This window comes from Plecotus auritus (genome assembly GCF_963455305.1).
Source record: "Plecotus auritus genome assembly, chromosome: 9".
NCBI lineage: Eukaryota > Metazoa > Chordata > Mammalia > Chiroptera > Vespertilionidae > Plecotus > Plecotus auritus.
The window spans coordinates 48,529,857-48,546,170 of record NC_137783.1 but is presented as its reverse complement, the minus strand read 5'-3'; the positions used below and the strand labels follow the sequence as shown (position 1 = coordinate 48,546,170).

The 16,314-nt window shown below is 38.5% G+C and overlaps 1 protein-coding gene across 4 annotated transcripts in view; it reads right to left on the bottom strand.

Moving 5' to 3' along the window:
- Nucleotides 1-16,314, bottom strand: part of KAT6B (lysine acetyltransferase 6B) — a 182,832-nt gene that overhangs the window by 28,516 nt on the left and 138,002 nt on the right. For all 4 annotated transcript variants that reach the window (XM_080687595.1, XM_080687594.1, XM_080687596.1 and 1 more), the window contains 2 exons: nucleotides 15,367-15,528; nucleotides 11,985-12,078 (listed from right to left, as the gene is read on the bottom strand). In XM_080687595.1, the coding sequence (XP_080543721.1) occupies nucleotides 11,985-12,078; nucleotides 15,367-15,528 (256 nt within the window). The remainder of the gene's footprint in view (nucleotides 1-11,984; nucleotides 12,079-15,366; nucleotides 15,529-16,314) is intronic.

The window sequence follows — 16,314 nt, the reverse complement described above, 5'->3', positions numbered from 1 at the left end:
TTTGAAAAGTTTGTAGGTGGAAGCTCTTTTAACGTGGTCTACTGAAGGCAGACTTAAAATTGGAAGTTGCTAGCTAGCCACCTGAGCGACTGTGAAGTGTACCCCTGTATGTAGATATCATAGTTATCATCACCGCACCAGTGCCTAGCATCTAAGACAGGAGGAAGAAATCTTCTCTTTGAGAGAATGGACACAGTGAGCCTCTCAACATCACATCCTTCTAGGCAGAGATGGCATATGTGGCTTTCTTTCTAATTCTGCTTGATGGGCCTAAAAAGGCAGAGAAGAAGGGGACAGGCACCAGAGAGAAGATGCTTTCTCTTCCTAAGTGGTGCTTCCTCAGGAAATCAGCCAAGAGCTATGAAGAGGCTAAGGAAAGACATTAAATTAGTCATTAGAACCAGAAGGGGGGAAGAATGAAGGTGCTGAAAATCAGACCAGTTACTACTTCTCATTGAGAAAGGAACTATGATGTTAAATTGTACTCAGAAGCATCTTTCTTTAAAAGTTTATTGTATATCCTACTTTCCTTAAATCAAGTTGTGCACGCATGAGCCATTTTTAAGAAAAGAGAACAAATGGAATGACACTGCTAACCACACTTAGGACATGACCAAGTTCATAACTTGTAGGCAAAACACTGGGCCATGTGCACCCACCTAGCAGCATACACTAATTACAAATTCAAGTTTTAAGCAGTAACAGACGTCATGAAAGCCAAGGTGAAACCCCTCAACATGAGATCATAGGGAACGTCTACAAAGGGAATGCCTGAAATGAGTGCCTAATTCATGTAATTACTCCTACTTCCTCCAGGTAGCTCTCCAGGAAGGACAACCCGCGACACTGCATATTTTAATACTGAATTTAAAAAGCTGCTTACAAAATTTTATGATTTGTTTACAAATAAATAGGCACTAATTTAAAAAATGCCTGAATGTACAGTTAACTGGATATTTTATGTAATTGATAAGCTTGTCGTTTGCATGCTAGTCACAAAAAACTAGAGTTGTGTGTTTGTATACTTTTGGACCCAATTGTCATCTACCCAAGATTAATCCAACGCTGAAACAAAGAAGAAAAAGTTAATATAAGATTCAGAATTCTTATAAATCTAAGTAGTATATTTGATCATTTTACATTAGGAAAGATGAGGAATTTCATCAAATGCCTTTTTGGAATTTGTAATAAACAACCCATGTGGATATCACTTTTTGTTTTCTCCTCAATCTTTCTCCATCACTACTTCCCTCTCTTCTTTCCACCAATGTTCCAGTTTCTCTAGTTTAAAAACAAAAACAATCATACCTGGTTGGTGGAGCTTTTGAACTCAATTCCTTCAGTTCCACTAAAACCATAGTTCCTCTAAAGTACACTGCTCGCATCTTATCTTAACCTTCTCCGAGGCCCTGAACACTGGCTGGGGGATAATCTTAGACAAGTCTCTTTTTTTTTCTCTCTCTCTCTTCTATGTAGGAGAAATATACTACTACTCAACCTCTACTGTAAGGTTGGCAGCCCTGAGAACTCCTTTCATGTAGCATGTTATGGAGGTATTCCTGCTCCCAAAGGAATGAGGAGCAGACATATTTCCACATGCAATAGACAAGTCTCTTAATGCCTCTGTGCCCCTCCACTCCAGATGATTAACAATAACCTAATTCCAAGGTCTTTGAGACAATTAAGTGACTTAATGTGTATAATCCAGGTGACCAGTGCCTGACACACAGTAAGTGCTGTAGAAATGTTTGCTATGACTATGACTATTATTAAAATGATGACCTTTTAGCTTCCCTGACACAACTGCTTCCCTGATTCTCTTCCTACTTCCTTGGTGACTTTCCAATTTCCTTGGTGACTTCCTCATCCTCTATTACCCCCTTAAACATTGGAATTCCAAGCTCTCCAATCTCAGCGCTGTTTCTCCACACTCTCCCTGGGCTGTTCTTAACCACCTGTGGTTTCGACCACCACTGCATGCCAATGACTCCCAGTAGCTCCTTCTAATTCAGACCCCGGCTGAGCTCTGACCTCTACTGAAAGCCGCATGGGGGTGTCTAAAATCAGTGAAAGCAACGTGACCAAAGCTGCACTCACTACCTTTCCTCGCTCAGTTCATTCATTCATTTAACCAGAGCTCTCTGAGCACCAGGCAGAGCTCTCCCTGCTGCAGAACAGGAAACACCTTTCTATTTCCATGCATTATTGCTGCCTCCACCCTGGATCAGCCCTTCATAGACGCTTGCTTCTTAAATTCAATTTCTTTCAAGTTACAGCAAAAAGTATGAATAAGAAGAAAATAAAAATTGCCTGTAATTCTAATTCTACAGATAATCTGGAAATGTATTCACTTCCTTTCTTTGCATATACTTTTTACATAATTGAGAACATATTATATATACAATTTTGTGGGCCACTTATTTATCATAAGCATTTTCCTATTTTATTAAAAATCCTTCAGAATATAATTCTTAATGGCTAATAATGTTACATTATATAGAGATACCATAATTTTCTCAGGGGAGTGGTTCTCTCTTACCTTTGAATACTGAGGCTGTCTCAATTTTTTCTTAAATTGTAAATAATGATACTGAAGAACAAAACATTAACTCTTAGAGTGGCAGCACTTGGGGGATTTCATTTTCTCTTGGTATTATAGCTATGTTTATCTAACTTTCTACTATGAGCTTATATTGCTATAACTGGGGGAGGGGAGGAAGAAGGAAGGAAAGTCCACTAATTAAAAAAATAAATATGCAAAAACAGTGCTGTTATATTAAGTAAGATGATTGATTAAAGTATGTTGACTTCCTTAGAATAAATTCCTTTCAAAAATAAGTGTTAAGCATTTTTGATACAGACTGAAGTTCTACCAATTTATATTTTCTCTAGTATAAATATAGCAGTGCCTACCTACGCCAGCTTGGTTAGACCTGGGGAAATTTTAAAGTCTTTCGTAGGCAAAAAATTGTAATCCTGCAGTTATATGAATCTGCATTTTTAAATAACCAATTATGTTTTTACATTTTAATTAGCCATTTGTAGTTGAAAGACTTTGGTGTTGTAGCTAAGAGACCAAGTGCTCGGGATTCAGTTGCAGCCAAGTTACTTGTTATTTAGGTGACTCAGTTTCTGCACCCACTGTATGAGTGAGGCTACAAGCACACTCTCCACCACTACTGGGAGGATGGAGGGAGCCAGCACTACTCTCAGCAGAGTGGCTGGCATAGACAAGCGCGCAGGAAATGCCAGCAACGGTGCTGCGGTCCATGATTTTCTTTTCTGCATAGTCTGCGTTCACGCCCTCTACTCATTTTTCTGTTAGGGTTTGTTTTAACACTATCAGATCTTTCCTTTTCTATTTGTTTAAATACTGCTGTGTTGCAAACATCTTTCCCATTATATTTGCTTTTACGTATTAGTACTTTATACTACATAGAAGTTTTACATTTGTATGTAGTCAAGTCCACCTGCATATTCTTTTGTGATTTTTCATTGCTTTAAATGCTTAGGATATTCTTTGCCATCCAAAGATCAGATAAATAATTGTAGATCTTTTCTTCTACTTTTTAAATGTTTTGTGTGTTTATTTTTGGGTAATATCTAAGCATTTAAATTACCCAGAGTTACTTTTGCAGTAACTTCCTACTATGCGTCTGACATTTTTCCTCACATAGTCACACTGGTTCCCTCACACTGGAATGTCTTTGCTTCACCTTCCTGTGACTCCATCTGTATAAAATCCTGTCCAGCAAGTATTGACTTGCCAGTGAACTTGACCACCCAGCAAGAGCTATGTCTCCTTCATTTTTGTCACTGGTGTTTAGCAGAATGTAGACGAGGGTGCTCCAATCAACAAAGGTTGGATGAAAAGTTAAGAAAAAACGAATGAAGTAACTTTTCTCATATTCCTGCATTATCTCCTTTAGAATCAGACAAATGCATTTACAAAAACACTCAAGTTAGTGATGATGCCAGCATCTTTCACCACGAACTGGCACAGTGTTCTGTGGCCTACTGCTCAATCAGCTGCCTCTCCTGGGTGTCCCCTGATCAGCCATGGAGGATGGGTTTTGCACCCTCCTCTCCGGGCAGGTTTCTGGCTTTGCAGGCTTTGGTAAAAAAACAATTCATTATCTGCTCACCCACTGCCCAGCCAAGCAGACTATAACTGCTACCTAAGTATATGTCAGTCAACATATGCCCAAGACTACTCACTATAGCACTTCTAAAAGTGTGAAATATTGGAAACAAACCATATGCCTGTACTTGGGAGAGTAAGTGAATAAATTATGAACATCACACAATGGAGTACTATGCAGCTGTAGAAGAAAAGAAGATCTCTATAAAGACCTATGGAGTGGTTTCCAGGATATATTAAGTGGAAAAAAGCAACATGTAAAACACTATCTACAGCATGCTACCCTTTTGTGCAGGACAGAAAGAGAATTTAGAAAATACACATTTACACACAGACACAACCGAACAGACTGGCGACTTGCAGGAAGCGGTGGGGAACGGCCCTGTGTAGGGAAATGGAGGAGGGGATGACACTTCTCTAAGTATAGTCTTTAATATAGTTGTAACTTTGGAAAATCATGTTAATGTTTTATACTCTTAAAAAAAGCAACAACAGGAGAGAAACCAAGATGGCGGCATAGGTAAACACCTAAACTGCTGCCTCGCACAACAATTTCAAAACTACAACTAAAAGACAAAACGGACATCATCCAGAACCACAGGAAGGCTGGCTGAGTGGAAATTCTACAACCAGAAAGAAAGAGAAAAGCACACTGAGACTCAGAGGAACTGCGGAAGGCAGAGGTACCGAGGCGCGCGCGCAGAAAGGGCAGGCAACTGAGTACGCGGCTGGCTTTCTCAAGCGGAGGGAAACAAAAGCTCCCGACTGCATTGAACTCCACTATGGGGACCCAGATTCATTCGGGGAGAAACTGGACTGTCTGGCAGTGGGCGGAACTCAAGGGCGGCTTTCTCTCAGAGGTGCTTGCAGCGATTACCACGGGACACTGAGACCCAGGGGCCTATTAGGGCAGGGCTGATGGGAAACCAATGCTGTCTGCTCTACCCTGAGACTCCTCCCCATCCAAGCTGAGCACAGAGGCTTTTGCAAGTCTTGTCTCATAAGGGTGTCTCCAGCACAGAAGTTCTCCCAGCACAGACACAGCTGATCCTCACAGCCAATTGGCCTGGAGGTCAATTCCTTCCAGTGATACCAACAACAATCAAGGCTTACCTACAACAAGACTGTGCACACAGCCCACAAAGGGGTGCACCAAGAGTGTCCACCTCAGGTAACTGCGGAGAAAAAGAAACAAATCACAAATGAAAGAAATGGAGGAAAGCAAATGACTGGATATAGAGTTCAAAACCACGGTTATAAGGTTTTTAAAGAATTTTCTAGAAAAGGCCGATAAATTTAGCGAGACCCTTGAGGTTATGAAAAAGGACCAACTAGAAATTAAGCATACACTGACTGAAATAAAAAATATTATACAGAGATCTAACAGCAGACTAGAGGATCGCAAGAATCAAGTCAAAGATTTGAAATACAAAGAAGCAAAAAACACTCAACCGGAAAAGCAAAAAGAAAAAAGAATCCAAAAATATGAAGATGGTGTAAGGAGCCTCTGGGACAACTTCAAGCGTACCAACATCCGAATTATGGGAGTGCCAGAAGAAGAGAGAGAGCAAGATACTGAAAACCTATTTGAAGAAATGAAAGAAAACTTCCCCCACCTGGTGAAAGAAATAGACTTAAAAGTCCAGGAAGCACAGAGAACCCCAAACAAAAGGAATCCTAAGAGGACCACACCAAGACACATCATAATTAAAATGCCAAGAGCACAAGACAAAGAGAGAATATTAAAAGCAGCAAGAGAAAAACAGTTAGTTACCTCCAAGGGAGCACCCACACGACTGTCAGCTGATTTCTCAACAGAAACTATGCAGGCTAGATGGGAGTGGCAAGAAATACTCGAAGTGATTAATAGCAAGAACCTACAACCAAGATTACTCTATCCAGCAAAGCTATCATTCAGAATTGAAGGGCAGATAAAGAGCATCACAGATAAGAAAAAGCTAAAGGAGTTCATCACCACCAAACCAGTAGTATATGAAATGCTGAAAGGTATTCTTTAAGAAGAGGAAAAACAAGAAAAAGGTAAAGATAAAAATTATGAACAACAAATACATATCTATGAACAAGTGAATCTAAAAATCAAGTGAATAAAAAAATCTGATGAACAGAATAAACTGGTGAATATAATAGAATCAGGGGCATAGAAAGGGACTGGACTGACAATTCTCGGGGGAAAGGGGTGTGGGGGGTGCGGGAAGAGACTGGACAAAAAGCGTATACCTCTGGATGAGGACAGTGCGGTGGGGGAGGTGGTTAGGGCAGAGGGTGGGGTGGGAACCAGGTGGAGGGGAGTTATGGGGGGAAAAAAGAGGAACAATTGTAATAATCTGAACCATAAAGATTTATTAAATTAAAAAAAAAAAAGCAACAACAACAAAAACTGAAGTGGATAACAAACAGAAACAAATAAGCCTAATTGTATTTCAAATGAATACTAATCACACTGAAAAGTGGTTATATTAAAAATAAAAAGAACTAGTCCAAGTAACATTTGAACACAGTTATTCTGACTAAATACAATCAGGGTAAAGTCAAAAAGAACTTACAGATGCTCCTGCATTTACAATGGGGCTATGTCCCAATAAATCCCATTGTAAATTAAAAATATCATAAATTGAAAGTGCATTTAATATACCTAACCTGCCGAACATCATAGCTTAGCCCTATCTTACATGTGCTCAGAACGTAATATCCAAAAAAAGATGCTCACAACACAGTCACTGTGGAATATCGATTGTATGCCCTGTGACTGACTGCGTGGCTCACTGGAAGCTGCGGCTTGCTGCCACTGCCCAACATCATGAGTATCATACAGCAAGCATATTGCTAGCCCTGGAAAAGATCTAAATTCAAAGTATGTTTTCTACTGAATGCATACTGCTTTCCCACTACCGTAAAGTCAAAAAATTATAAGTTGAACCATCACTATGTCGGAGACCATCTGTATAGAAATGCTGACCAGTAGTGCGTTAGGAGGTTTGTTTTTCACAGCGGTATGAGTTACCAATTCTGGAACAACTTAATGTTGTATTTTAGTGTTGAGCATGTATGTAAATAGACTGTGGATAACGGAAGCTGGGTTTCTCACTATCAGAGTTACAAATATGGGAACAGGGGAGGATAGAATAAAACCTTGTGGTGGCGTTAGTCTGGAATACAGCATTGCAGTATTAACTTATGATAGGTGTGAGTGTGTGTATATGTACATGTGTAAGTACACACGTGTGTACACACACACTATTTCCTACTTTTATCCCCTAAGAAGGCCTACACACAGTGACAAGCCAATAGCAATAAGCACATCTAAATGCCCAGATCTTGGTTTCTATGTTGTTTTCCACAATACAAAACCAAGGCCTTTAGGAGAAATAGGTGATTCCATGACAAGGTCGGTCAGGAAAAGAACAAGATGATCTGGAACATCATGCTGTACTGCAAAGTAAGGAAGTACCCAAAGGTCAGAAGGACACAGGAGGCAGCTTGAAGCAGTTCCTACTGAATAAATCTGCAACAATTTGAATATCAAAATAAACAATGGCAGCAACAAGTTATAAACCACAGAATAAAGTAAAAAATCCATGAGTCCATAATTATATAAATAAATGAGTAATTAGATAAAGTAGTTATTGAATTAAAAAATTAATAAAAGAAAGCTCTTCCTTACAGTAAATGTCAACTAATAAGTAGAAGAAACAATGGAATTTGAAAATCACCATTTGGTAACTACCATAGTAAATTCCAATGTGTCTTCTTACCAGCCATTTACTGATTACAAAGAGAAAAAGGTTATTTTATAATGAGGAACCCTAGTAGGTATCACCTTAAGGCAGTAATGGGACAACTAAATTATGTGATCTTGCTAAGGCACACTGAGTACACAGCATCACTTCTGTGGCATTCCTGCCCAAAAATGTGTAATTTGAATATAATCATGGAAGTATCAGACGACCAAATTGAGGGACATTGTAGAAAATAAGTCAAGGTAACAATGTCAAGGTTAAAAAACAAAACAAAAAAACACCCACTACCACAAAAATCCACCAAAAAATGACTGACTTGCTATTCCAGAGTACTCAAGAGACTTAACAATTGATAATGAAATTCAACATGTGATCCTAGATGCAGAAACATTTTCTTTCCTTGAAAGGGCATTCATGAAAACTGGCCCATTTGAAATTTGAATAAGATTAGATAATAGTGCTGAATCAACATTAATGTCTTGATTTTGATAATTTTTGGTTTTGCATGACAGCATCTCTCTTTTTAGAAAAACTCTAAAACATTTAGGCCTAAAGGTGCAACAGGTCTGCTAATTACTCTCAAATGATTCAGAAAAAGAATTTGTATGTGTGTGTGTGTGTGTGTGTGTGTGTTAAATGATGTAGGAGATGGGGAACGAGAGGGAGGGAAGTTGAGAATAATAAAGCAGAAAGCAGATATGATAAAATGGTAACATCTGAGAAATCTGGATGGAGAGTATTTGGGAATTCTTGGTACTGTTTTTGTAACTTTTGTCTGTATTAAATTATTTCAAAATTAAAGGGAAAATTAGTGAGCTAGAAAGGGCGTTGCTGGGCAGCTCGGCTGGGAACACGCGGGCAGCCTGATACCCAGCAGTACCTGGAGAAGGACAGCTACTTGCTTTGGGAGTCTTTCAAAGCAGGAACCACAGGTTTCGTGGGAAGGAGGCTTCTCTGCTGGGGATGAAAGGTAGGGTATATGTATGTGTGTACATGCATGGTGTGTACGTGCGTGTGAAGACAGAGATGGGGAGATCCTTAAAAATTTCTGACTGAGAAAGAAGGAATCTCAGGATCCAGGAGAAAGAAATGTGATATCAGCTTTGACCCATGACAGTCACAACTTCCTCAACCTACTTAAGTTTTGGGCAAAGAGTCACAAAACCCATGAGGTGGTTTGAGCAGGCTGGGAGGTGGTGTCCTCTAGTCACTCTGGCCAAACTCTGCAAATCCCAGACAAGCTGTCCTAGGAAGACAGAGACAACTTGTCCCAAGGGCAGCATCTGGACTTGTGGACGACCACTTCACCTCTCTGACTGGCCTGGAGAAGTGTTCAAAGCCACAGATTCACAGCTCTTTATGGAGACACAGTGTATTTCACCGATGCCTATGAGCCAGTGTGCAAGTGGGCAAGTAGTTTCAGCTTCCTGAACTAGCAGCTGTTATAGACAAAATAAGATTTTTCCTGCCTTACAACTTTTATTGAATTACTGAAAACACATCCCCTGACCACAGACCCTCAGGCTTATGTACAAAGTAGAAATAAAATAAATATAACCATTAAAAGGTCCCTTTAACAGCAGATTTTAGAAAACCCATAATCCTGGTTAAACTGTTTTGCCCTGATTTCTGAATTATGAGGCTGACAAGGATTTTGGGAGGTCATGGGGTTTAACTCCTTCTTCTGCAAAAGACTGGATCTAATTTGTTCCAGGAAGATATTTATCTACTATTATTTTAAGAAACTCCAAAGCATACAATGCTATCCATTTTTTTAGCAGCCTACTCTATCTTCTTTAAAACCTTAGTAGGCAAGGCATTTTGTTTTGTTTTAAATTAGATTTCTATTGGCTTTACACTACTTCCAATTTTCTTTGAATGTTATAAAATTCTTCCCCTGATCTCCTCTTCTCTGAAGGAATAACACCAATCCCCTCTCAACGTTATTCAGATCATTCACCACACTCCTTAATCCACTCCAGTGTAGGGGCAATGCCAACGGCATAGAAAAGAGAAAATCTAAAATTAGATCCTCAGCACTGCACTGCTTGGACACGCCCTAACGGATGGCATTCATCATGCTGGCCCTGAGCCGTCCAGAAAGGTTCTATTGTGTTTCACAGTTCACGTTTAAAAATACAGTGTAGGCTCTAATAGAGTTTTCACAAAAATGGCTGACATAGAGATCTAGTAGTTGATGGTAACGTCTTTTTTCCTGGGTTGTTTCCTTATGTTGAAGGCCTCAATATTAGACCATGTTGTACAAATAAGATGCTTCTGTATCTGGAGACGTTCATTTTTACCTGGTAAGTCCCAGTCCCTTTTCAATTTTAGGTAGAAAATTATTGTGGGCAGTGACCCTATCACTTTGAAGATCCAATTCAAATCAACAAGCATAAAAAACTAATGCAGATTATTGCCTGCACTGTCCTACCGGAGACAAAGAAGAAGGTATTCAAGTTTTCAGTAAACTGGAAGTATAACACATCCACGATTAGGACAAAAGGGTGGGCTGCGTCTAAGGGCCATACTACTGAGCCAGGAGCCAGGAGGAGATGAGATGAAACTAGAAGGTGGGGTCAAAAGAGGCTCTCAGGCTGGCTCATTCCAGGGAAGGGACTGCAGAAACCAAGAAGGGGAGTCTGAGAATGCTCGAGGAGCCAGGTAGTAGATGAAAAAGCCACAGGCTGCAACCAGATGCTGGAAGATCTTGAACACTGACTGAACTAAGGAGTTGCCTTATGCACTAGCATACAAACTATCAACAGTTTAAGTCTTGAATAGCTGCTATGCATACCAGAAATTCTAATATTTATGAACAACTTATGAATGCTGGCCACAAAACTCCAGAACAAGACCATTGGATTTACTCTCTGAACTGCTTACAGCTAGGACTCTGTGAAATGAAAATGTGAACTCCTGTAAGATGGCCTCCCTGGGAAGACTAATCAGGAAAGAATAGATAAGATGAGGGTAATGAATTAATAACTAGAAATGTTACCCCAAAATACAAAGATAATCAATAAAAAAACACTTCAAAAAATATCCTTCAATGTCAATACATAACACACAATCAGTTCAAAATTGATCTACCATTATTTTACACCCAGACTTTAATATTTCAATATCTAATAATGCAGATATATATTCGACCTATCTCTCCCTGATTTTCCTTGCACACATTTACACTGTGGTTTTTGCATTTGATGTACTTTATGAAGATTATACAATTTCCTGAAATTTTCTTCTTTCAGTTCAAAATCAGACAAACTACAATCTGGTAAAGAAGCAGCACACAATTCCCAGTGACAGATTTTTACACCGTCAGTAATGACTATTATCATGGCATCCATGGCCTTTGTGTTATCTGGATATTTTGAATCAATTCTCCAAGTGTAGCCTTAACACTACATTTACACAACCAACATAATATAAAAGAGAAAAACACTACATTTTTCTTACATTATCCTGTGCTCAATTTTATATATTTTTGCAGTTTTAATTGAGGGAACTCAAAAGATACGAATGTGTATAAAAAATATTTCTTGGGCAACTTCTAGATACAAACACTAATAATTTCCCTAACAGAAAAGAGAAGTGAACAAAACAAGATCGTTATTTCTACTAGGGAGGCTCAAAGAACAGGCTACCTAAAGAACTGTTTTTCTAAAGAGAACTATCCCTCCCCTGCTCTGTACTGTACAAGATTATAGGCAAAATTTTAGAAAGCTGAATATCCTTTTAAATAACACTTTCTTCAGCTTTAATCGCAAATAATTGCCTCTTTTGGTGCTAATGAGCATGAACACCATGGAATGGAATGCAATTCTGCCGGTTCATTCGGGGTAATGGCTTTGTGAGCGGGCGGCACTGCTGAGAGATCTAGTCTCAATTTCCTGGAGTACAATAAGTGAGCAGCAGTAAATTTTTCACTTGAGGAAGATTTTCTAACCTATGTAAATATAAATAGAAAAACCATTATCTATTGATAAAAACAACGAAGGTTAAACAAAGTTTTATGTTACTCTTCCTTTAACTGATATCAGCTCTCTGGGTCATGAAAGTAAAGGAAGCACTTCACTTACTGAAATCGATGAGAAATCGTCCAAATCCTTGCCTCTGGTGCTGGGGCATGATCATTATGCAGGAGACATTATACTTCTGCTGGCAAAGCTTCTCCTGCAGGAGGGAGGGAGGAACAGATTGAGTATGTCAGACTCTGCTGAAGTGGGCCATTCCCTGCACCTGCCACTGGCCTTGTGCAACAGTCCACGAAGGTGAGCCAAAGTGTTAGGTGAGGATCAAGCAGAATAATCCTACTGTTAATCAATCAAACCATCAGCTAACAACAAACCATCAACTCCAGGCGTGTTTCTCAATCATGTCTTTATTCTTGGAAGCCAGTACCATAAAATATGAATAAAGAATCCAAGGAAATATGAGCCAAGTGAAACGATACAGACAGTATGGAAGAAATGCTTTCCTTGCTCAAAACAACTTGGAAGAAGGGGGGGCGGGAATCCAGAGTCACCCATCGCTGTCAGTTAGGACTTAGCCAGCCACCTTGCTAAATAATGTACAACTCCACAACAGCAATATGTCTTATGCCTTTGAGCAAATGCCCCAGTGAAACTAAAATAGTATGTGTGTAGGTAGGTTTGCACCAATACATTTCTCCTTTGAATAAAAAGTCAAAGTAAAAAGTTAAAGAAATAATTAATCTGCATTTCAAACCAGAAATACAAAACAAAAGCGATAGCAGCAAAAAGAAACCCCGAAGCCTCCAAACAAAATGAGGCCAAAATATTACCAACAGCCTGAAACCAAGAGCAAGGTTGGGAAGAATATGTTCTTATAGCTAAGGAAGACTTTGCAGTTTCATGGGATGTGGCATCAGAGCGGCAGTATTTTATGCAGAGTACACAGAAGCCGCCAAAACCTACACAGAGAAGATCTGGAAAAGGCTTTTGAGGTTGTGAATGCACTGGCCAAATATAAGCCACAAATAAGACTGACCACAAATGGTACTAACCACATCAAAGAATTGCTTCAGAACACCCAGATCTTTAATGAACCTGTTTGAAAGATCACAGGAAATGGTTGTGGAAAAACCCCTACAGGGCAGAATTAAAGTTTTCTTTGTGAAAAAGATGTGCTTCCAACTTTTGCACATTTGTAGCTGTCTGTGGAGTCTAAGAAATGAGGAGGAAGAAATAATATATGTCAGTTTTCCTAAGAAGCAGGATTGTGAATGTGAACATCTCTGGATGTGAACATCAATGGCAAAGATTCAAATAATTAGTCTATTTTGCGAAGTTAGACAAATGGGTCATTCTATCTAAAAGGAGATGTACACTGGATTAAAAGAATTCACCCTTGATGTCATTCTTCTCTTTATGCTGAAGATTCCTTCCTATTACTAGCAGACTTCTTGAAATTCAACTCAAGAATAATCCCCACACCCCAATACATGTTAGTACACCTAAATCCTAATCTTTAGATAAAATAACTGCACCTTCGTTCTCTCCTGTTTAGATCAATCTATTATGTGCTTGGATAGTCACATGCATGTAATAATTTACACTGAACTTTTCTAGGTCATCTTGGCAATTCTATGGCTATAACCTCTGGAATTTGGTTTAAGTATAACTCCAAAGGGCCATAGTCCTTCACATTCGAGTTGACACGTTAGAGTATGGTTTGATTTGTAGCTAGTCTTTTAAGTTTCAGAGAGAGGAAGGGAGAGAGAGATAGAAACATCAATGATGAGAGAGAATCATTGATCGGCTGCCTCTTGTATGCCCCCTACTGGGGATCAAGCCTGCAATCAGGGCATGTGTCCTGACCGGGAATCCAACCATGACCTCCTGGTTCATGGGTCGATGCTCAACAATTGAGCCACACTGGCCGGGCAACATGGTTATTTTTAGATGAATTTTTGTTTCACTACACTGCCAAAAATACCAGTATTCCGAAGATGGTAAGAAATGATAGTAGTTGCTGCTATACTATAACAGAAACTGTGACAAAATGAGAAAAGTTTAGTTTGTTCTGAGCAAAACGTGGGGCCCTGGAGGAAGAGGCAGAGACTCAAACAATAAGAGTCACCACCAACCGTAGATTCAGAGGCCAGTCCGAGACAAGGCAGGGCAGGGGCAACAGGCAACATTAAGCATCTACGTTTAAACAGATATACTGAAAGAACACCATGTTCTATAGGAAGGACAATCATCTCCTCTATTCTTTTTTAACTTTTCAGAGAAAAAGATCTTTACTTACCTATAGAAAAGATAGGATGTTTTAGAAATTATATAAATAGATTTCCTATTTAAAGTTCTGTGTTGATTCTATCATCTTTTGAATCTGTAATGCACAAATAAACTTCCTTCTTTTTCATTTTAGAGCTTTACCAAATATGTGGATTAAGACATCAAGGCAGTTTCCCATGAGTGCTATCATTTACTAGCATTTTTGGTTATGGTCTTTATACTGATTCTTAAATTTAGAAAAACTACAGTTTGTAAAGGACCTTTATATATATTCTATCTTTTGATCTTTCATGAAAATAACATTTCTATAAAGCATTCCACTTATATTATGTAAGAGCAGAATCATTAAAATTCACTTATCACCTAATACGAAAAAATATATCATAAAGAAAAAAAACACAGGGTCTTGATCATTTATACCTTCTGCCTGGAAGTCTCATATTACCATCCTGGCACATTAAACTATTTCAGAGGTGCCTAAGAATAGTTCAGGTCAGTGCCTGGTAAGTATCTCCAAACTCAGTTTTCCTTTATTATATATGAGTTGTTTCTCAGAAGCCTTAGAGCAGAAGAATGTGAGAAAATCATTCTGAATGAGTGAAAAAGACAAATGACATTCACTCAATACAGCAAGGCTTCCCTATGTTACCAACTGGAGATACTCAGGCCTTTTAAAGGCGATACTGTTTTAGATCTTAAAACAATAGTACAGAGAACAAGAGATGAAAGATTGCCACCAGTCATTGCATCAGCTTGACTGTCCAAATGCCAACGTTCCCATTCACAGAGATACTGATAACACAGAGGGAATGCAATGAAAAGAGATGAGAATTATCTCTTAAATGCTACATTAATTACACTGAAATTTTCATGTTGACAACACTTAGAGGGAAAAAGAAAATAAGCTTAACATTCAGAAAATCAAAGATGTGAGGTGGTCTGCAGCTGCAATTATGACGTTACATGGATGCTGATAATCAAGACAGCAAGCAGGGCTGAGGTCCTTTACACACGTCCTAGGCATGATGTTGATTGTTTTTGTTGTTTTTTAAATGAGCTATGAACAAGAACCTGAGCTTTTCAGAAACATGTGTCACTTATTCAAATTATAGTGATAAAAAAGCCCTGTTCAAAGAACTGGGCTCTACCAAAAACGTTCTGAAAAAGAAAATGAAGGTCATACTGGCTCTTGTTTTACCTTAGAGAAGTATCCAACCAGATGACAGCCCTTTTCATCATTTTTTGTAAGGACATAAAAAAGGAATGGCTCGACATCATAATACAACGTTTTGTGGTCCAGGAAGAGCTTGGCTAACAAGCAAAGGTTTTGGCAATAAATTTTGCTCATATTCCCATCAACCTAGCAAAGAGAAACAGACAACATTATTTATCATAAAAATACCACTCAATATAAAGTTGTTTCTTTTATATGGTGTTTGGAAAGTACATAGTTTTATTTCCAAATCCCAAACTGAGAGATTAAAACATTCCATTAAACAAGTATAAAGTTAAACAGAATATAGATGTCACTTGGCAAATCAGAATTCCACCTTTTCTCTTAAATTGGGGTATAAGATAGCTTAAATTTCTCTTTAAGCTACCTAAAGAAAGGCCAAACCACTAACAAAGGAGTAATTTTTATTTGCAATTTATTATGAGTAAAAAATGATCAGGCATGTCCTCTCTGTTTGAACCATGTAAACCTGAACTAAAGAAATGTAAACAGATCAAAATACTGTTCAAGTAAGTTACACTTTATGTTGTTTACAAAAGGGCTTCACATAAAAATAAAATAAATGAACTGTATTACTCTGATTCTTCAGAAGTGAGGATTAGCAAAAGAGACTTCCATTTTGGTTTTATCCCAAGCATCATTTTAAATATAATTGGAAAAGATAAAATTTCTATGTTGGGAATACTTAGAGAAAGTGAGATGAATTTCAACCTACAATAAGTACAATGATTACAGTCTATTTCCCTTCAAAATAAAAGAATCAAGCTGTGATACTGATGGCTATAGACAGGAGGCTAAGCACAGATGCCAATTTCTTTGATCAAATGTAGTTACTTGTTGAAAACAGAAATCAGAGCAGATTCAAGAAAAATTTCCCCAGCACTTCTCTTAGGGGAAATGGATATTTGCTAA